The sequence below is a fragment of the Marmota monax genome, unplaced genomic scaffold, assembly GCF_021218885.2.
Source record: "Marmota monax isolate L192 unplaced genomic scaffold, Marmota_monax_Labrador192_F-V1.1 WCK01_AAM20220418_F8-fsc00025, whole genome shotgun sequence".
In the NCBI taxonomy this organism is placed as follows: domain Eukaryota; kingdom Metazoa; phylum Chordata; class Mammalia; order Rodentia; family Sciuridae; genus Marmota; species Marmota monax.
In genome coordinates, this window is record NW_026691950.1 from 12,428,204 (window position 1) to 12,450,534 (window position 22,331).

The following is a 22,331-nucleotide window of genomic DNA, read 5'->3' on the forward strand; positions in this document are numbered from 1 at the left end:
ATATATATCACATTTCCACTTTGAGCTCTAAATACAGCTTTTAAGATTAAAAAAGAAAAACCTAAAGCAGACTATCCAATCATATATCATGGAATTCTGAAAGTTAGTTGCTTATTAACACACAACACTCAATGACAATAAAGCTACATTTATCACAACTAATTAGCCCAGACCAAAATATTTTATCCAGTACAGTCAGCTAAGGTTTATTCCTAAACCTAGGAGACACAGGCAAAAACCAGAAGCATTGGACAGTACTGTTCCCATGTCATTCCTATGGCTTCCAGAAACCCCAACCCCAGCAATTGTTCACAGCAAACCCACCAACATTTATTGAACCTTAGTAAACCATGCATTGTGTTAGACTCTGATGAGCATGAGAGGTGACCTACATATGGCATACAGCTTGTGGTCTGAAGCATACATGAAACTCTTCTCTCCAGTGAAGGTGTACAAACTGACTTCACATAGCCCTGACTTCACAAAACCTGAGTTTTCCTTTGTGAACAAAAGCACCAATTCTAGATCCCACCAAGCCTTCTCCCCCACACACACACCTCTCACATGAATGGCAAGGACAAGAGAATTTTCAAACCTAATAGCCACTTGTGAGTGGTGAGTGATCCAGCCCACCCTCCAGAGAGGAGTACTCACTGGTCACGTGGAAGGAGATAATCCTCTCTCCTCTGCCGGCTTTGTTGACTGCTTCACATTTGTACAGAGCTGACACATTCGCAGCTTGGATGACAAGAGTACTTACAGTCTGTGGAGAAAACAATTCCCAGGCCATAAACAATGCAGGCTGTGTTTGTGCACATGCATTCAGACTAAAATTCAGCAGTCCACATAATTGCTATGACCTGCCCACTCCATTCACACTACCACACTGACCACCCTCAAATGGAAGCAATTATAATTATGCAGATGTGTAACTCACATTTTACACAAAAGTGTTTGAAAATCATTAGGTTAATGATGTGTTTTAATATAACACATCATTAATATACACATTTTCTCATTCTCATATCTATAAAATTGAAATCACTTCACAATAGGTGCATAAATTAAACAGCATTCATATTTCATTTTTTTTTCTGGTAAGTTATTAGTTAGCTAATGGCAGCACCAAAAGTCAATGGTATTTTGAAACTGACTTAATATGCTATTATCCATCTACCTATTGGATTATTAATCTCCAATATGCCTCATATATTATCATACCATCCTTCCAATAAAGAGAGATAAGGAGATTTTCAAGTTAAAGAACTTCAAACTCACTTTGTTTTTTCCTTCGATGAGGGCATATTGTTTTTTGTTGACTTCAATTCTATTTCCACCCTGGAAGTCTTCCACATTTCTCCATTCTTTACAAGTATATTGGTTTGTCATTAAGGCAGATTGGCTACAAAAAAAAAAAAAAATAACAGATACATTATGATTTAACCTCCTTATTTGAATAAATAGTAAGGAAAAGGGTCAGACTTTGGTGACTGTGTTCTTAGAAATAACTTTCCATGCAGCCTACCACTTTACAAGACTTGGCGCCAATTAAAAATAGGCCTCAGCACTGAAGGAAAAGGTCTTAGGTAGATTCATTCAGGATACAGGAGGGAAGAGCTATTCTGGGAACAAACCTCCATTCATAAATTGGATCCACAAGACAATTCAGGCTAATTTAGTTCAAAGGAAGGTAAGGAAACTTAGAAGCCATTGGGCTTCTTAAAGTCATTTCTTGCTGGGACCATGGCCTTTGTGTAGGAAATGGCCAGCAGCAGAGGAAGAAACTAGTAGTGGCCATTTCAAAAACAACAACAGGAAGTGGACTTCTTGGGGTGGTGGTGGGTTGGTTGTTGTTGGTTTTTTTTTTTTTTTTTTTTTTCCTTAAGGATGTCTGGATTTGTGTTGGGACTTGATAAGCTAGACCTGAGGCTCTGAGGGCTGAGCTAGGTTTATCGCTGCCTCCCATCCATCAGCACTTCCTCTGAGAGATGGACCTTCTCTCTGATAAGAGGGAGTTCAGTGGTGGTCTCCCATGGACTGGCAGAAGAAGAAAAGCCAAAGATTGGCAATTAGCAAACGGAGCAAATAACTGCTTTTGGAGAAGTGCATATGAGGACCAAGAAAAGAGAACTAGCTAATCACATGTTGGGATGCCCTAAGCCAAAATATCTGCTAAAACTTAACACAAAAAGGATGAAAGGAGATTCTAAGTTCCATTAGAGGAGCCTGCTTAGGGACAGTTTCTTCCATGCAGAATGGAGTCATGGCATAGCTTGGCTATAAGAAAGGAAAACTGGCAGGAAATAGAGCATGTGGCCCTACTCACCTGGGCTTGTAGGAGCACTCTCTCTCCAGCTGCCAATACCAGTGGATGTGACGAGGGGGAGGAACAGCATAGACTGTACACGTCAGGGTTTGTGTGGAGCCATACTGGTAGGAATCCACGGGAGAGATCAGGGACTTCTCACCAATTTGGGGTGGGACTGGAGATAGGAAAAACAATTTTTAACTGTCAATCACCTCTGGGGAATAAAAGTAAAGAATTTCAGCTCAATATTGAAGCTAGCTTTTTTAAAGTATTGGATTTTGCCTACACTTTCTTTTTGAAAGAACATCTAAATTTGAAAACAGAAGTTTTGAGTTCTGGTGGTACTCATACTAATAACAATAAACCAGTAGTAATGAAAACTAAGACACTGCTTTAGGCAAGATTCACACCCCTATGTCCTGGTTTGTCTCATCTGCATTTCAGAGGTAGTTTTCCCTGTCTTCCCAATCTCACAAGATCAGAGCAAGGCTACAGAAAGAAAAGAGAATAACATAGTAAACATATTGATTATGTTCCAAGCATTGTTGCGCGTGCATTACACTCTTTAATCCATTTAATCCTCACAACCACTGTTACTGTCCCCCACTTTACATCTGAGGAAAAGAAAATGGAAAAGTTCAAGGACTTGCCCAAGGTCACCCATTCAAATAGGCGGCCAAACCCAGCACAAACCCAGACACTCTCACTTCTGAAACCAAACACTGATAAACCACCACATTAGAAAGGAAGTTGTAAATCCTTAGATTGCATCCTGCTCTCCCTTTCTCCCTCTCCCTCCCTCCCTCCCTTCCTCCTTCCTTCCTTTACTTTTTCCCTCCTCCTTCCCTTCTTTTTTTTTCATTCTTTTTTAGTTCCAAAGTCATGAATGTAAAACTGTGACCTTATTATCACAGTCCACCTAAATCCTGTCTCAGAGAGAAAGAGAATGGAAACCAAGGCTGATGGCCACAAGGCTGCATGCTATAAAGATTCACTGCTTCCTCTCTACTTTCAAAACCTGCCTTCTTTTTTGCCTTTATTTCACATAGCAGGGTAAAGGCTGGGGTTGATCAAGTGTCTAGCGACTTCATGAATTGATAATATGAGGTTATTTGCTGTTAATTTTTTTATTTTTATTTTTGGCTTGATCATTTCCTTCTCAGGTCCTTCTTATCAGCTTTTCAGTTTCTCTCCCTTCCCCAATCTCCCATACCCAGGAGGATGCTAAACAACTTTCTAGAACCTATTATCTGTGAAATACTCCCTGAACAAAGAAAGAAAGCCAAGTTCAGCAGACATACAGAGGAGTATCAGGACATGCGGGGAAGTGCCTTAACTAACTAACGTCATGAGGATATCTTAAAGTTTTCATGTGGCATGTTAGTAGGGAAGGAACACAAAGAATTACAAGGGAGAAGCATTTCTCTAACTATGTTTGGAGTGAAACATTAACGGATTTACTCAGGGAGAAGAAGTGCTCTGTTCAGATATATTTATTACATCTTGAATACTCTGTCTTTCCTCCTGGAGAATGGCAATGTTCATTAGCCTGGTAAAGGTCCTGAGAAGTCCGGCAATAAGGAAACTCTTTCAGATCACCTTCATACCCCACCCCATACTCACTTGACTATGGCAGTACCTTTCTCCCCATCTCCAAATAATTAATATCTTTCAGTGTGAGGGAAAAAAAAAAACATTTAAATCCTCCTAAATCAAATGCTTACTATCTTTCCTTTACAGACTCAGAGGCAGATCCTGGACTCCAGGCAAGCCATCAGTGTGACCCAGCAAAAGCCTTCTGAGTGGGATCTGCCCATTCCTCACAGATGCATGACACCAAACTCAAGAGTCTTCCCCATCTACAGACCACGTGAGCAATTCCCTAAGACAGGAGCAAACTGGCCCTGTGAGCATTCTTCCGTCACAGAATTGGACCACCAATTGCATCATTTACTTTAACCTTGCATTTGACCACCAAATAGCTCGGGTCTATGGTTTCTTAAGGAAGCATGGCTAGAGCACCCTGGCCTATGTCTCATCTCAGCTCCCTCAGTTTGATACAGTGGCCCAGTCATGAAGAGTGAGCAAGGAGCAGTGGGTTGGCAGTTTAGAAAGACACAGCCATCCTCTGATAAATCTTCGGCAGAGGGGAAAACTGAATGGACTCACCATTCACCACCAGAGATACCACGTGGCTCTGCTTCTCCTTTGAAATGGGATTGGTAAGGATGATAGTGTAATTCCCTGTGTCTTTTTCACTCACTTCCATAATGGTCAGAACATGCCCCACTTTGATTGTGTGATTGGATTCAAGGAGTCTTCCATTTTTATACCTGTGGGAGGGGAAGAAATTCCAGAAATTAGTGCATTCAGAGGGCGTGCACTCATGTGGAATACGCTTTGTCCTTACTTCCCATAGTTACCATTTGATTTCAGGGGTTGGGTAACCGAGGTACTTCACAGGGATTCTGACACGGTCTCCCACTGTGGCTTCCACCAAAGATTCCGTGCCACTATCAAAAGCAACAAAGGGTTTTGCTAGAAGAAAATGAAAACAATTGTTGTCATAAATGTCAAGTTACTATAAATGAGCATTTGGTTTAGTTTTTCAAGTGAAAAGTGAAAGACCTTTGGGGTCCAAGTGCTGCAGTTCAGAGTCTCTCTGCACGCACTAGTTTTCCTCCAGCCTCTACGCTCACTTTCCTTCCCCTCCAGTGCATTCCCAATATCACAAAATAGTCACTTCTCTGTGTGGCTTCTCCAAGCCCAGGGCCCTGTGGGTGCTTCTGGTCCTCTGCTCCATGACAACCTCCACAGGCCCTCTCTGTGTCGATGTGCCCCAGGACTCAGTCCTCAGACCTACTCCTTTATCTAGAGGTTCAAAGTACCAGTTGCATAATCCTAAATTTCTCTCTCCTGTCTGGACTTCTCTTGGGTTCTAGGTTTACATAATAAATATCTCCAGTTGGATGTTTAACTGGCATCTCTGAATGATCATACCCAACCTGTTTCCCCAAACTCCCTCCTCAATCTTCCCTGTCTCAGTGATGACTTCACCTTCTCCTCAGCTGCACAAGCTAAAGCTCAAGTCACCTTCCATTCTTTTTCCCCAGCCAGAGAATCCATCAGCAGGTCCTGTTGACTCGACCTTCAAACACAGGCAGAATCAGAAAACTTCTCCCTGCCCTCGCCTCCACTACCCATGTCCAAGTCATCCACCCTTTCTCAACTCATTATTGCAGTGAGCCCTGCCTGGACTCCCTTCTTCTGCCCTTACTTACTTGCTTAGTATTCCTTATAAGTTACAGAGTAATCCTGTAAAAACAGAAGCCAGAGCCTGTCTCTCTCTCTGATGCATTTCCATATATGAAATCTGAAATCCTTTCCAAAGCTTGTAAATAGAGAGTCATGTGAATTATTTAAACTGAGAAATTTACATGAATGAAAAAGAATAAGTGAAAAATCAAGGTGATTTGAAAGGAAAAGCAGAGCCACGTGGTATCTCTGCCCAGAGCCCCACAGTAAATCATTGAATCTGAGTTGCCCCAATTTCAAAGCTCATTGTTACTCAAGCAGGCCTCTCAGCTTTATAGCAAAGTGAAAAATTTAAAAACTACCTTAGATACTAATGCTGTGCTTACTGTAGTAATAATTGTAATTACAATTAACTGTAACAAGCAATGTTTAGAGAGCACTTACAATATTAGTTCATCATATTTTAAAATTGGGATTTGAAGCCAAGTCCCTCACTCCCAAAACTATGCTCTTGACCTCTAGGTCATAGAACCTCCCTGGCAAGAGCTCAAAAGTGTTTTCTGAAAGAACAAAACAGAAATATTTAGGTGACCTAAATATATTTCAGTTACCTCACTGTTCTAGGTATAGCTTAATTCCCAAAGGAGATCACAACTTACCATGGACTCTTACAAAAGTGCTATTCTTCTTGGTCATCAGCCCACTGGACGCTGCACAGGTGTACAATCCATGGTCACTCCGGGTGACAGCATCTATGGTTAAGGTGCTCAAAAATTTCTTCATCACAGGCATAGACTGGGTTTTAAGGTCCCGGTTTATAAGTTTCTTATGCTGATGCTAAAAAAAAAAAAAAGTTTTCTAAACTTCCAAAGCCCAGCATAACATTAACCAACAGCTTCTAGAGGAAGGAAATCAAGCTGAACTATTTAATGTTACTAACAGGGGCTTTTAACATCTTGTAGACAGCAAATTCATTGGGATTCAGGAGACGTAAATGGAAGCAATGGAATTAGGATGTAAAAATCCACCTGGTGAAAAGGAGGTGCATGTGAACTGCAAAAAACACAGGCGAATGTGACCACTGTTTAAGGAGAAGTGGCCTTAAAGGGAGACTCATGCAATCGCCTAGTGAAAATGAATATTCAGTCTGATGACAGCAGAGTGGAACAGAATTCTTAGTACTGCATCTTTTCTGTGGTTTGCTGTGTTCTGCAATGCACTTAAAGTGTGTGTGTGTGTGTGTGTGTAAGACAGATAGACTGTGTGTGTGTGTGTGTGTGTGTGTGTGTGTGTAAGAGAGACTGTGTGTGTGGGGGGGGGGGGTGGGTGTGGGTGGGTGTTAAGGCTCTCTTGCATCTGGCCAGAAAGGGTCCTATCTCTTAAGGAGAATTTGTCAGGGCTTATTATCAAAGTATTTAGAGGTCTGGATTTGAATTGTTAGTGTTACCTTCAAAGAAGGGTATTCCCAGTTGAAATCAAGCCCCACATTTAGCTCAGTTCTTGCTGTACAATTTAAGACAAGCTTCTCTCCAACAGAGAGCTCCACTTCATGAGGGGGGCTCAGAACCACATCATAAATCTTGTACCCTAGAGCAAGCAAATTAAAAACACAGAAAGTGAGAGGGAAAAGAAACCTCTAAGTTGGCCCAAATTTATTTGAAAGTGATACAAAATGTGTGATATCATTTTCCCCTATGGGTCTCACTAATATATACTTGGTAACTCTTGGCTTATGGAGATTTTACAAAGCACTACCTTGAAGGATCTCAAAGATGTTATAACCCAGTGGATAGAAAAGTCTAGGCCAATGGGGTCAGCTTTAGTAAACTGTTGAACTTTCCATAAAACAGGCACAATTAAAAGAATTGATGCCAAACAATGCTACGAATATTGAGTTTTCTCATAAAATATGCTCTGAAATAACATAATTTTTCATTCTTGGTGTTGATAAAAAAGGAGAAAAACTCAATTGCACATGGGTATATAGGATAGGAAAGGGTAGTTGTAGTGAATCACCCAGCACCATATCCTGAGTTAATATATTTCCTAATATTTAATATATTTCCTAATATCCCTTGTCCTTCACTCTGTAAAACCTTAATCTCCAGAACCTTCTTGCAAAAACCACCCTTTATTGTCCAACATTAATAATATGGGAAGGAAATGTCCTCTTACCTACAACCACAACTATGTACATAATAGACTGGTAAGTCTCGTCATTAATTTTTGCTTCACAGAACACCATGCCAGCATAGCTGATCATGTAACTGGGAATAGTGAAGCCTTTCGTGCTGTCCCAGGAAATTCTGTTGCCATCAGGAACAAACCTCTTTTCTGGATACCTCTGGGTAATAAAAAAATATATATTAAATATTTAATCCAATACAATCCAAAAGTGAAAGCCGTGGACTGTGATCACTAAATTCATCTTATTTTTTTTTTAAATGCAAGTTGATTTTTTTTTATTCATTGTCATTTTGGCTCTTACTAAATTCTTTAAACTGTTTAATATTCTTTGTGGGTGGGATATTGGAAATGGGTTACCCATCTTAATATTAGTTTGAAATCATGAAAACCTAAGAGATGATTGGAAAAGACAAAACTTACTGCACAAAGAGACACGTTGAGATTTGAAATGGACCCCCGACAGGGAATCACCACAGTTTTGTTTTTGTTTTCAGTAATGTACACAACTCCATGCTGGTCACTAACAGAAGCAATAAATGGTGATCTGTAATCTAGGAAAAAAAGAAACCGTAATTCCATCAGTGAGTTCCTAGAAGAAAAGTTCATAAACTTTTCAGATTCATAAATTCCAACCAAATAAGAGAATGATTGGAAATGACACTTCACACTGGTAATGCTGTCCACAGGTTAATCTGCTGGGAGATATCTGGCTCCAAAGATATACTCCAGGAGGTGTGTGTGTGTGTGTGCACGCGCGCATGTTTGTGTGCAAGAGTGCATGTGTGAAAAATTTTAAAGCTCTGACAATGAGACTGATTCTTTTCACAAGGAACATCAACAAGTAGAGTATATTTTAAAGGCTCTCTATTTTGACACTTGACTTTTTTTTTTTTTAAATGAAGAAGCATATTTAGTTTAAATTTTAAAGTTAAATCTACACACTTTACGTACACATTTTACTGATACCAAGAAAAATTCACCTTCTGTCTTTAGGCAAATAATGTAAATGCCATGAAAACCACTTAAAATCTTTAAGTTAACAGAAAGTAATTAGGGATTTTTATTCAAGGAAATACTTTATGTGACATTGAAAGACTGTGAAGATTAGAGGTAAGAGTCTCTATAAAATAATGCTGAATAGTTACTGCATTTGGTTTGAGATTCAGCAAGATATTGATATCTCCAATAACAAACAGTTGAAAAGCCACAATGTCAAAGACTGAGGAAAAAAAACAAAAAGATTTTAATGTCTCTCAGACATTATTCATATGATATTAATGCTCTACAGACCACCTACTCCATTCCCTAGAGAGAAAGATGATGCTTGAAAACTCAAAGATAACATTTCATCTTGTTATGCCCAACATATCTGACTGAGCATTTTCAGAGGTGAAGAAAGTGTTAATTGAACCAAAGGGGAGAAAAGCAGCTTATTCTCTGTAACAGCAGAAGTTTGATTTCCTTCCCAGCTGGAAAACACAGAAAAGCAGCCAATCTAGCCCACCACATGCCACAGCCATTATCTTAGGAGGCCGGGGCCTACTTCCTGGCTCCATCCATTGCTGGAGGGAATGGGGTCAAAGACTAAGGAAGTAAGGTGGGGGACCATGGGGCACATAAAAGACCTGTCCCTAGGGAATACTAAAGTCAATGTATTCTTTCCCATTGTTAAGCTTCATGACCAAAATCTTGGATAGCTCAACTTAGAACATTAAGTTTAGACAGGAAGCAAAATGTACTGGTATACCCAAAGGCAAGTAATATACAAATAGTGCCGAGATCGGTGCTGTTCAATACCATCTACGCTTCATCCACATGTTGAGAAATATTACATAACTTGCTTATAGAGGAAACTTTTGGAAGCTAAATTAATACTTTGACGTAAAACTAAAGCTATTCAGTAAATCAATTCTATTTTCAGTAATCGAAAAATAGGAAGTAAACAAAAAAAACCCAAACAACCACCCATCCTTTCAAAATAAAATATTTACTGTAACTCATGAAATGCATCTTCACATGTCTCCAGGTTTCCTGACTTGGGGAGAAGGAAATAACGAGATATAATGGGAGAGGCTCATCTTGTAGTATTTCCAGACAGGCCGAAAGCAGGAAATCCTTACAATCTTCTGAGAGAGCCTCATCTCCCAAGACTGCCAGATCAAAAGGAGCCAGAAATGCTCCAAGATCTGAGCCCTGCCTCTTTCAAATCCTGCAGAGGGGAGGAGGAAGGCACTATCTTGGACTGTGTTTACCCTGAGCAAAAATCATTCTCAAACATTGTGCAATGCAGGAGTGACCTAGGTTGTTCTGATGTGGCCTCCACTCTTCCATGGCACTGATCACACTGCCCCAAGGAGACGTAAGTGAAGATATGCAAGGGTGTTTTCCAAAGCTGAGAAATTCCTGTCCTGTAAAAGTCACTTCTGGGAAAAAGTTTAAAGTCACGTTCATCTGCCTCAAATCCCCTGGGATGTAAAGTTGCATGTACACAAATAAATAAAATGTCTTTTAAAATCCATCCTTCACTAAAGAGATAAATACTTTGCATAGCCAAACAAAATATGATGCAACCCTTACATTCTTCAAAATGACACAGTATTATAGGTATCTCATTAGTTAGGATGCAAGAAAATTAAGATTGTATCAGATTTTCACAATATAAAAGAAAGCATAATTTGTGTTCAAATATTAAATACATGCAAGGTTGGATTTTACTTTATAAGGATGCTAAGGTGAGTCCCTGGTATCAGTCCCAAAGTGAAACTCTGTCAAATCACACAAGCAACAAAAAAAAGAAAAGAAAAGAAAAGAAAAATAAATGCTGTCCTCATAGGACTGTTTGAGGTAGAGTCTGTTTGCACATAACTGTGTGACTTATTTTTTTATAAAGTGAAAGTCAGAAAAATAAAGCTCCTATGTACAAAAATACTCCAGAGCCCTTGGTTGTTTTCCCATACATTCTTGTGACAATCTCCTACACTGCTGTAGATAACCTATCTCACCACAGAAACCTTGCTATAATTCACTCTCCAATCTTTCTTGATTTCAAAGATTTCAGCTTTTTTCCCTCAAACACCAGAAGGCTTTTTATGAGCCTCCACAGACAATGGGGAGCATTGGAAGAGAGATCAGAGCTGAACTAATTGGGCAAAAGCAACGAAACGTGGCCCAAGCTCCAGACCCAACCAGTGAGTCATTTCTCAAAGGAAGCCCCAGGAGAGAAGAATTTTGTAGATTCCGCTTGGCAATCAGCCTTTGGAGCAAGTCTTTTGTTGGACTCGATTCTTCTTTGTGCCTATTGTGTTTTATAACTGGAAAATTAACGTGGGAAATGAATTCTGTTCCACCACTCACCTTGAACATAGACATAGATGACAGAGGCCACATCAGTGTCCCGGTAGAAGCACTTGTAGGCCCCAGTATCATTTCCGATCACTTTTGGAATTGTGAGTGTCTTACAGAAGAAGTCATCGCTGCACTCCGTCACCTCCACCCTTTCCTCTGAGCCACTCTGACTATTGGGCCAAAGCCAGTCCAAGTCCCTCTGTCCCCTGAAAAATTAATTCCAGGAAGGTATTGATGGGAAATGTCACACCATGAGGCTGCTTCTAAGAAAACAAAAGGTTCCTCAAACTTACATCAACTCCTCACAGACAGATTCAGAGCCTCCTACCAATGACAAGTTGGATTGACAAATGACAAGAGGCCATAGACTCAGCTTCAGGAATCAACTATCAAGAGTCCTAAGTTTTCTACTAATTCACACATTCATTCCTTCAACAAATATTTATTGAACATCTATTATGTGCAAATCATTGTTGGGACAGGGGATATAGCAGCCAATAAGTCAGGCAAAAATCAGTGCCTTCAGAGATTGGGGGAGCTCGGTGGTAAAGCCCCTGTTTTCAGTCTATAGCCTCTGGGTCTAATCCCCAGAAACATGGAAAAGAAAAATCAATGTTCTTATAGAATCTTAGTCTAGTGGGAGATAGTCCATTTTAAAATGTAAGTAAAATTTATTGTATAAAATAAGGATTAGTACTATGCCAAAAAATATAGAAGATAGAAAAAGAAAAAGAGAAAAAGAGAGAGAGTGAGCAAAGAGTCCTGGAAGGAAGGAGCTTGATGAAACTGGCCATACAAAAATTGAGAGGAAGAATATCTCAGGCAGAGGGAAGAGTAAAGTCACCTTTACTGGCAAAGAGTAACCAGTTAAGAGTGGGCAAAGCAGGGAGTAAGAGATGAGGTTAGGTAGGAAGGAGGTGGAACTAGCCAATCAGGACCTTAGTAAGGACCTAGTAAAAACTGCATTAAAGCATAGATTAATTTTATTATAGCATTTCTCTGCAAGACCCCACAGAAAATAGTTAACATCAAGAAGAACACAACCTTATTCAAAGAACTCACAATCTCCATGAAGTCATAGCTCTATCAGGGAAGTTACTTTTAACATGCTCCACGACCTTTTTCAGACTCTAAGGAATTTTTATGCAGAGTTTCAAAAGAAAGTGTGGAATCTTGGTGGATTTTAAATAACCTTTGCTTCTGGGAATGTCTTAAATTATCAAAGCTAAAAAAACAGCACCTGCTACTATGTTTTTTTTCCCAAGGAGTGGGCATCAGGGACCTTCCACTGAACAGGGGGATACCCTTTCCACTCTGCAATCTAAAATAGATCTGTGTTATTCTGTTGACCAGTTGGTATTCTGTGAGTATGAAGCAATGGCAATCAGCTGCCCAAGATTCTTGGTGGACCTCAGCACTCTTCTCAGAGGGCAAGCTTGCCTCAATCCATCACGGTCTCTGCCAAAAGCATACTAGTCTTGAGAAGCTTCTGGGTCTTTTGTGAATGATCACTACATTCAATACATGGTCTTCTAGCTTTCTTTTATTTATTTATTGTTTTGCTTTCTGGTTAGAAAGCAAAGTTTAAAGCTCTCTTCTTATCCAAGAGATCTGTTTTCCCAGTTATCAAAAATCAATAGCATGACTTCTTGCTAGCAAGTGGGAGGAGAGACATTCCAGAAAAGCAAGCCAGAGCATGAAGTCCATGACCTGTACAGGACACATACTCAGTAATATCACTGGCTTAATGTTAAACTGCTACTACTGTCAGAATTTTTTCATGAAATAAAGTTCCTATGAAGAACTAAAAAGATGTCCAAAAGCCATACTGAGTAAAATAAATGATGGCTCTTACTTCTTCAGCTCTATTCTATAAAGTTACGTTCTCAAACTTCATTTATTTATTCAACACTCATTGAGGGTCTGCTATATGCCAGATGCTGTACTGGTTTTTGACGTGTGTGTGTGTGTGTGTGTGTGTGTGTGTGTGTGTGTGAGAGAGAGAGAGAGAGAGAGAGAGAGAGAGAGAGAGAGAAAGAGGGATACGTGCATACTGAAAAGTAGTAGAAAAATTACCAGCAAAATTGTACACAATTTTTGAGAAAAGACCTTCATTGTGGTTTACATGATTACATCACTGCTTAGAAACCTCACAACTGATGAACAATTACTACAATGCTATTATAATTGTACTGTAATGGAAATTGTCTTTCCCTCGATAAACAATGAGTTCTTCAACATAGGAAATCTGAATCTAAAATGAATCCTTACCTGCAAGTGATTTGAAGAGTTGTGTTAGCCATAATTGTAAGTATGTCTTTTTGTATGCTGAGCCTGGGTGGATCAAGGGAAACACTAGGCAAACCTAGAAACAAATTAAATAAATGAATGTAAGTGCCATTGAGTTAGACCCAATAGGAAACACCTTCCATAAACAATGCATACTCTACACTTTAAAAGGCCTCTTCAGCAATTCATTGTATGAAACTGGGATTTGCTTTTCACCATTCTCAGTAGAAGTTCACAAGCTGTGTCATAACAGGAAGAATGGGCAGATGGTCATAAACCAACACAACAGTTCTGCAATTCATGGAGCTAGGGTGGAGTTCCTGTTTTCCTGCATTGCCAACTTCAAGGTCTTACAAAAGGATATGGGACATTGAAACCAAATGAACCTTCATTGGATGATCTCAGTCCCTTGGGAAAGGACCCGATGACATTTCTTATAAAACATAGGATGTACACATTTGACTAAATCGATGATTAATGAAAATCACTTGGAGGGATTTCTATATAGCTTATCTACATACCCTGAAGGGGTGAGAGTGTCTATGACCCCATCACATTGTCCTCTGCCAATTTTTTAGTGCTGGCAACTGAACCTCAAAAGTTGAGATAATGGCTCATGAAGATCACACATTAAAATGGAAGCAGAGGAATTGAGGAAGAGAAAACATCTCCCAATTTCACACACACATGCATATTAATATAGTTTTCCTTAAAGAGCAGGACTAAAAATAGTGGAATACTAATGAACTCTAAGTGGGAAATCTCAACTTATTAATCAAAGGTCTAAGCTTATCCTGACATCAAGTTTGAAGCCCAAGAAACCTGTCTTTACCTAAAGGCTGAGGAGGAAGCAAAATACCTTCACATGGGTCACTTCATACCAACATAACTGAGTTGAATTCTCTGTCAATTAAAGGAGAGGAGCCAGCAGGTGCTGAAAAGCTTCAGAGAAAGAAGAATTGTCCATTCTGCTAGGCTCTTAATGGACATCAATATCTTCAAGGTATCAGCTTAAAAAAGTAACTGATACTGGGCAAGCACCCCCCCAACCCCACCCCCCAACCCCACCCCGCTTTCTAACTCACATCAATTAAGAACAAATGACTCCCTAGGCCTACTCTGGCATTGACTGATGGGAAAATAAGTGAGGATGAGCAAATATAAATAAGTGTGAGACAGTACAAGTAAAGAGAGTGTAAGTAAATATCCATTGGAAATGTCTAGTGCATTGAATCTTTGGCTCCCAATGTGAACAACTGGAGGAAAAATGAACAACTGATGGCACAGTTTCTCACACCCAAACAAATGTGCAAAATAGGTGGCTGACATCACTGTAGATTTATTCAACAATAATACAGTTTTGAAAAAATACTGGAAATTAAGTTAGATCAATAAACCTCAGAAACTAATTGACATCAGTGTTGACTTATTGTACTGTCCATGATATTCCTAGACCTACAAAATCTGCATTTAAAAAGCATTTCAGCTGACCCTAATGTAGAAGGTCTATGGGCCACTCTTGGATAGCTAGGTACCTAATCATGGACAGTCTGTTTTACTTAATTAGCATTCTTCACCATGAAGGAAATAAATGTCTCCAACATAAGCAAAACATAAAGCAAAGTGTTTAAAAGCAAAAGAAAAGTCTTTCAATAATGGAGTTCCCCTTGACACACTAACTTAATACAATTCACACAAGGATCCAAATGAGAAAGAAACCATTAATTAAACACATTCATGTAAGAAAAAAGTGATAGTAAAATGACTGGCTGCTCAATAAGTTATGTCCACTTCTCCACCAAAGTAAAGTAAAAGACTTGTTTTTGTTTTAATTTTCTGGGTTTTGTTGTTGTTGTTGGTGGTGGTGGTGGTGGTTCTTTGGTAGTCTTGGAGACCAAATCCAGGGCCTCATGCATGCTAAGCAAATATTCTGCAACTGCACTACACTCCCCAGCCCCTAAGATACTCCTTAAGTTCTATCATAAATTATTGCCACAGATCATTTCATACTCCAGACACATTAGCCATGTAATTTTTTTTAAAAGGCATGTTCTTCATTCATAGGAAGCCAAGACAACAGCATACTCTTCTAAAGCCATATCTACAACTAAAATCTATTCAACAATGCTATCAATAATAACTTCAGATTTATCTCTGTAGACCAAGACTTTTTTGTTGTTCTATTAAACTTCATTTGTTTTCATTGGCAAATTTGATTCTTACTCTTCAGAAAGTTCTAAATAAAATGACTGTAAGAGGTACATATGCTACTACTCAATAAAAAGCCCTTTTTATGTTCAAATCCCATAACCAATATTAATTAATTTGTGCACTCTTACCCTTCCAGCTCAAAGACAGGCAGGAAAAACAACAGTGGCTCTGTCTCTAGAATTCGATGGCACCAATTATAGCCCAATCCAATTAAGCAAGTTGCACACTCCAAAAGGGCAACCTCACCATTCTATTCAGGGCAACCAGATCACAGTTACTACTGCTGCACTAGGAAACACCCCAGGCTTTAAAGCAACTCACTTCTTTTTGGAATACATGTTCTGAACCTTCATTCTCTTCCAAGAAAGGGGGACAGCAAGGCATTGAGGTCTTGTCAGGGACAAATGAGTGTCCGTGGTGGAGCTAGCCCCAATGAACCAAGTCATTATTAGGAAAATTCAATAAGTGTAGACAGATGATCTTGGTACTGTATGCGAGTGCCAGTGTCTTTTAAGACATAGGATTCTTTTCTTTTGATATAAGGAATTTTTTTACTCCCCCGCCCCCTTTCTCTCACCCTCTTCCCTTTCTCACCCTACAAAGGGTGGAAATATGGAAATTGGAAAGCTGTAGCTATAGAAATGAGCGGGGGGTGGGGGGTGGGGGGTGGGTGGGGGGGGGTGTGAGTAGGAGGAGGAAGGGAGAGCTACAACACCAAGACCTTGGGTGTTCCTAATCTAAAGGACAGGGAAATTTTGCCTGACAAGGAAAGCAGCCCTAGAACTAGGTACTAAGTTTTGCAGAAGTTCGCAGACCTGAACCTCTGATGATTCTCTTAACCAAAAGACCAATGATGTTAAATTGTTTGGCACAAAAAGTTGATAGTCACTTTGAGACCTTAGGGAATCTGTCACGGACCTGCGGACAAGTCCTAATGTCCTCCCTCCTCTCTCTGTTAGAAAAGCGTCACCCTGCACGGAAGAAGCAAAAAAGTCTCCCTCCGTTTGGACCCCACCTTGTAGGATAGGTGCGCATGTGTATTCCAGCTAAAAAGGAGCAGCAGCCTGAGGGCCCTTGCTCCCTTTGGGACCTAGCAGAGAGCACTGTGAGATCCAGATAGCCAGATTTGCGCTCCCTTCAGGATGTTGTGTACAAACAAGCAAACAAGGTTTCACCGCCTGTTCTTGCCTGCGGGAGCACCTCCTGCCCGCCAGACCAAGGCACCTTCCCACTCTAGCCTCCCCAGAGCCCGAGGGTGTTTAGGCTCCGCTGGACACGCTCTTGGCGAGGCCCCATAAGATACCATAGACCTGAAAAGGGAACTGGACTAGAGCTCAGGAAACGGAGTAACCTTGGGCCAGTCTCTGAGCCTCAGTTTCCCTTATAGATAAGTGAAAGAATCCAAAGTGTCAAGTCCTCCCAATTTCTCTGGCTGTATGATTCCAAGTTAGATCTCACATGCCCATCTCACCGCCTGCACCCGACCTCTCCGCCTTCTCCTACTGAGTGGACTCCTTACCCACAGTGGTGGCTCTGGTCTCCACGCAGAGCCACAGAGCGATGGCCAGCAGCGCCTTGCTCTCCATCCTGCACCTGGAGCGGGGCATAGTGCCCAGAACTCAAGCGCAGGCTCTTTCTGACCGCGCCTGTGGTGCAAAGAGGACGCAGAGGTGGAATGCGCTCCCCAGCGCAGGACCCCGGGATACTCAGGGCGAGGACGCCCTGACTCCGGCCGCAGCTGCAGGGGCTTCTGCGGGTGCGGGCAGGAGAAGTTATGCTGGCTGTGGGAGGGGATCTGGACTCTGTAGTGCGCAAGTAATGTCCTGCTCGGGCAGAAGACACGGCAGTGTTCTAGCCTGTTCTCCCGGAGTCCCGGGACTCAGTGCCCCGTGCGAGCGCGGGCTGAAACTCTAGATCGCGGGGGCAGGGCCTTGTGGGCGGGGCGGGGCGGAGCTCCCCTGCGACCAGCCCAGCAGCGCACTGGGTATCTGGCCTGGATTCCCAGCTCGCCGCGCGCACTACATCCGGTGTTACAGCACCTGTCCTGGACTGTGCCACGAATCGCCTCGGGGTAGAAAGTCCCAGTGCTAAAACTTCGTTTCTGGTGGAAATAAATTGTAGCCGATAACGGGCTCTGAGCCCCCCAAGATTCAGTCGGTTGTTGACCCAGGGAATCTGGGGAGCATCCGCAGAAGCTCAGCGAAGGACACTGCGCCCTCACCAGGCGCGTCAAAAAGCGGGACCTTCTTGGTCGCTACAAGCGTCCCAAGTGGCAGAAGATTCGCTGCATTTTCAGACAGCCAGTGAGAAGTAAATAATGAGACTACACTTAACAAGGGTCGTAAACTAGCAGTGACTCAGCCAGTAGTTTTGAGTTCTGTATTGAGTGCTCGTTGTAGACAACTTTGGCCGGTACGATTGTTTTAAAAATCCCAATCTGAACGGCTTTATTTAGAAAGTTCGCTTGTCCAGTTTTCCAACGTTCCCGTTCTTTCCTCGCCTACCCCGTTTCAGATATTTTGAAGTTACCTGCCTAGACCCAGGAAGCACGTCAGATCGGGACTCCTGCCAGGTTCTCACCAAACACCTACAGGAGGGCTCCCTGGAACTGGGGGTGCTCAGGGCTCCTGCACAGTAACGGCATGGACAGCACGGTCCTTCCAGTGAGGATGTCCTCGTGGAGAGGCTTTTGTCCACTGTGCTCCCAGGCGAGGAACTCCTAGCATGACTGTGACCAGGCCCTTTTCAGAGCAGAGCTTTTTCCAGCCAAGATACCCTTTGGCTAGCACAGGGAAAGGTACTTGGCCAATTAGTGTAGCTGAAGGAACAATGAAACCAAGGCTCCTAGACTCTGGGGACCCAGGACACCCTCACCAAACTTCACCACTTTCTCATCTGTGGAGGTCATGTGGCGCTGTTTGGAGGGGAACCTTGGTTCCTTGTAGACCATTTGTTCCTTCTTTTCTCTCCATTTCTTCCCACATCCAAGGGGCGACATCAGATGTCCCCTAACTTGTTCATATAGTCTTTTACTTCCTAGATATACGCAGGTGCTATTTAAATGACAAGTTGAACATCGTTCAGCAGAATGAAGACACACAATCATTGTTTCCATATCTAATCCAAACCAGATTAATTGTGCACAATTATTGGAATCTGTTTCTCCTTCTACATTTAAATGTATTTACTGTATTTACTCTTCTACTTTCCAGGTTAACAATTGAAGTATTTTAACAGTGTTGAAGTGCAATAATGTATATTATGGTTACATTTTTTGAGAAAAAAAATTTGGAGTTGAAGGATCTTCCTTTGGCAGTCAAGCATTTTTATGATTCCTTTTTCTAAGCAAATTCTGTGCACATATGGGTATAGGTATTTCCCACCCTTCTTTTTACAAATGGTAATTTGGTGTTTTAAGGCTTCACTTTATTTTATTTATTTGCTTTAAAATATATCTTGGAGATTATTCTCCCTCAGCCCTTCTTATTATTTTAACACCATTACAAATAGTGTTCTATTGTGTAAATGTACTAATATTTTTCTAGGTTTTTATTGTGGGGAGAGGGAAAGATCCTTAAAGAAACTCTTTCTGCTAATTTAGCAAATAAACCAGGATGGGGTCTGGCAGAGCTGGATAAAGAGAAGGGAAGTGGATCCCATCTTGGAGAAGGCAATGTTTCTCCATCTCCATCTCCAAACAGTTCTTCTCTCTGGAAGCCTTATTTACAATTCATGACACTTCCTCTTCCATGTCTTACTTAAGAAGATAGTGTCTCCTCTAAATGCAAACCAGAACCTGCAGGCCCCATGGTAATAGCCCCTTTAGAAGTCTTAGAGGAAATGATGTATCTTTGATGGCCACAGGACCAGAATTTGGCAGGATCTCAATGAAATCAGTCTACCACATTCCCTCCCACACAGCATTTGGAAATGCCTTGTGATTGTGAAAAATGGCAAAGTCTGTTAAAAAAAAAAAGTATGTCCCATGTGCTGTGACTCCCATTTTCTGGCATTGCAAAGGAATGATATTTGTGAGCTAGTTTGCTGTTATAAGATGGCCATCACCTAGCAAAGTCTCCCAAGTATATTCTGTGTTCCATAGATGGTACTCAGAGAAACTGCAGAGGAATGATTAAATGCAGTCTCCGGGGCCAGGATGTCTAGGTTTGGCTCCCAAATATATATCACTTACTGTCTATATGATATTGTCTAACTTACAGGTTACATTTCTATAAAACACGCAAAAGATTATAATAGTGTTTTCTCCATAAAATTTCTACAAGAATTAAGTGAATTAATATATACAAAACACTTACATTAGGACTCAGAAGCTGGCATTCCCAGACACAGTGTTCACCAGATACATCTTGAAAAACATTCTGTGAAGTTTGGTTATCCTATTAGAGTGCATGGACTCCTTCAGCAGCCAAGATTCAAACTGCAGATAAGGCTTACTCGTTCCTTTTTGAGCACTTACTATGTGTTAGGCAGTATTCTAGGAGCTGGCATTACAATGATGAAAATAATGGTAATAGAAACAGTCATCACAACAACTTCACCTAGGGCAAATTTATTTAACCACAGAATAGTTTGCATCTCTGGCTATTTCTTTGGACCTGTGCACAAAAATATGCAATGTGCACATCCAACACACTGAATAGGTTGCACTCTGATCCCCAAATTTGATTTCATCACTATCAGTACTTTGGATTTCATATCTTAACAAGTACATGTGAGAATGGGCAAAGATTAATAATTGAGGAAGTTGGGTGATAACTACATAAAGATTCATTCTTCTATTCTATTTGTATATGTTTTAAATTTTCCACTATAAAACTTTTTGTTGTCATTAAGTATAATCAAAGTGATGGCCAGTCCAATAAAACACTACTGACTCTCACTGACTCACACTCAATGTCTTGATATGGTAAAAGCAAGGATTGGGAGTGACCTCACACATAGCTTTTCATTGTCTCAGACACTGCTTTCTTCATCTGTAAATGAGAATCATTTACTGTACCCCAAGGATTGTTATGGGACTCCAATGAGATGGTTTCATGAAGATGCTCTATAAACTGTAAAACACTTTCTACTGATGGTTGTGGTAGTGACAAAGATTTTCTCAATAGACATTCATTTCTTTCCTAGTAGTACTTGTTACCCGGGTCTTTAATTAGATGACTGATATCTGCTGCTCACACCTCATTTCCTGAAAATTGTTTTCAACATTAAGAATATCAACTGCTCGTGCTGGAGATTTGGCTCAAGTGGTAGCGCGCTCGCCTGGCATGCGTGCGGCCTGGGTTGGATCCTCAGCACCACATACAAACAAAGATGTTGTGTCTGCCGAAAACTAAAAAAAAATAAATAAATATTAAAAATTCCCCCTCTCTCTCTCTCTTTAAAAAAAAAAAAGAATATCAACTGCTCAAAACTATTCCCTATCATTTTTTGGCATAGAGATAAGGAAGTAGGTATACAGAAAAATAAATGTACAACAGAAAATTTTGCAGGATAATGCACATCAAACAAGTTTCTGCCTCTGGGAAATCATGAGGTGGAGGCAGATGAATAGGAACTTGCATTTTTGCTTTGTATATTTCTATTTTTTTTCAAAACAAGAAAGTGCTACTTTTACAAATACAAATAAAAATTAAGATCCATTTTCATTTCCAGTGGCTGCTATATTTTGAAATATTGCCATTTATTGGTTACATATTTATATAACACTTTCTCGTGTTTACTGCATTTAATTTGTTTCTCATATCAGTTGCTGTTGTAACTTACCAGAGCCTGTGACTATCTTGCCAGATGTTGGCTGGGTTTCATAATCTATCCATACTCATAACTCTGGTGCATTAGAAGAATGCATGTAAAACCCCTTATTTCTCATTATCTGTCTTCCTAACACACTCAACTTTATTTGAATCACTGTGTGATTTATATTTTTAACTTATAGTATATGTTTATGTAAGCTAAGTCACCACAAAGTCAAGCCAGCCTTGGATGTTTCCTTCAGTGTTCAACTTCATTCATAATATCTTACATTGTAATAAATATAAAACCAACTCCTCATCTTTTTTTGTTAAGCAAGTTAAACATCTTCACTTCTTGCTATGTGTAAAGGAAAATTTTCAGTTATTATAATGTATATTACCTACAGTGCCTGCCCCAAACTCTTTTAGTTTCTTGGAATATCTCATATGAAGGATAAGAGTAATCATTTAAAAGTCTGTAAAAGATGCATGGAATTTAAATAATCAACCCAAAGTTCACACAGCACCAGATAAAGATGCTGGAAAATGGTAAGAGTAGCCAACAATTGCTGAGCACATCATTTGAGCTGACACTCTTCCAAACACTTAGTTTTGTTCTTCACTTCATCTCCACTATACCCCATGAGGACAGCAAGTACCATAAGTACTCCTTAGAAGAGAAGAGATGCTTTATTCTTAATGTAAATATATACTCCTTTGCCTTCTTAAAAGTCTAGCAAAGGAGAAAGTGTTGTATCTTTTCGCAAACAATTAATGCTGTTTTTCACCGTTAGTTATCAGTATGATGAAGGTCAAGACACTCTGCATTTTAAAGTAATAATAAAAAGAAGTAGATTTGGGGATCACTTATTGTGCGCCAGGTATTTTCTTCAGATAACCTTATGTAATGTTCACAATCTCTCAGTAGAAAAGATACTATAATTATATTAGTCCCGCATAAGGCCATGGGGATGAGGTTT

The 22,331-nt window shown here is 40.4% G+C and overlaps 1 protein-coding gene across 2 annotated transcripts in view; it reads right to left on the reverse strand.

Moving 5' to 3' along the window:
* Kdr (kinase insert domain receptor) overlaps positions 1-17,490 on the reverse strand; it is a 43,771-nt gene extending 26,281 nt beyond the window's left edge. For both annotated transcript variants that reach the window (XM_046463737.2, XM_058585603.1), the window contains exons 1-12: positions 17,115-17,490; positions 13,367-13,460; positions 11,105-11,301; positions 8,171-8,301; positions 7,739-7,907; positions 7,011-7,150; positions 6,223-6,400; positions 4,732-4,846; positions 4,478-4,641; positions 2,327-2,483; positions 1,279-1,402; positions 655-763 (exon numbers count right to left, since the gene is read on the reverse strand). In XM_046463737.2, the coding sequence (XP_046319693.1) occupies positions 655-763; positions 1,279-1,402; positions 2,327-2,483; positions 4,478-4,641; positions 4,732-4,846; positions 6,223-6,400; positions 7,011-7,150; positions 7,739-7,907; positions 8,171-8,301; positions 11,105-11,301; positions 13,367-13,460; positions 17,115-17,202 (1,666 nt within the window). In that variant the 5' untranslated portion in view covers positions 17,203-17,490. The remainder of the gene's footprint in view (positions 1-654; positions 764-1,278; positions 1,403-2,326; positions 2,484-4,477; positions 4,642-4,731; positions 4,847-6,222; positions 6,401-7,010; positions 7,151-7,738; positions 7,908-8,170; positions 8,302-11,104; positions 11,302-13,366; positions 13,461-17,114) is intronic.
* Positions 17,491-22,331: the final 4,841 nt, after the last annotated feature.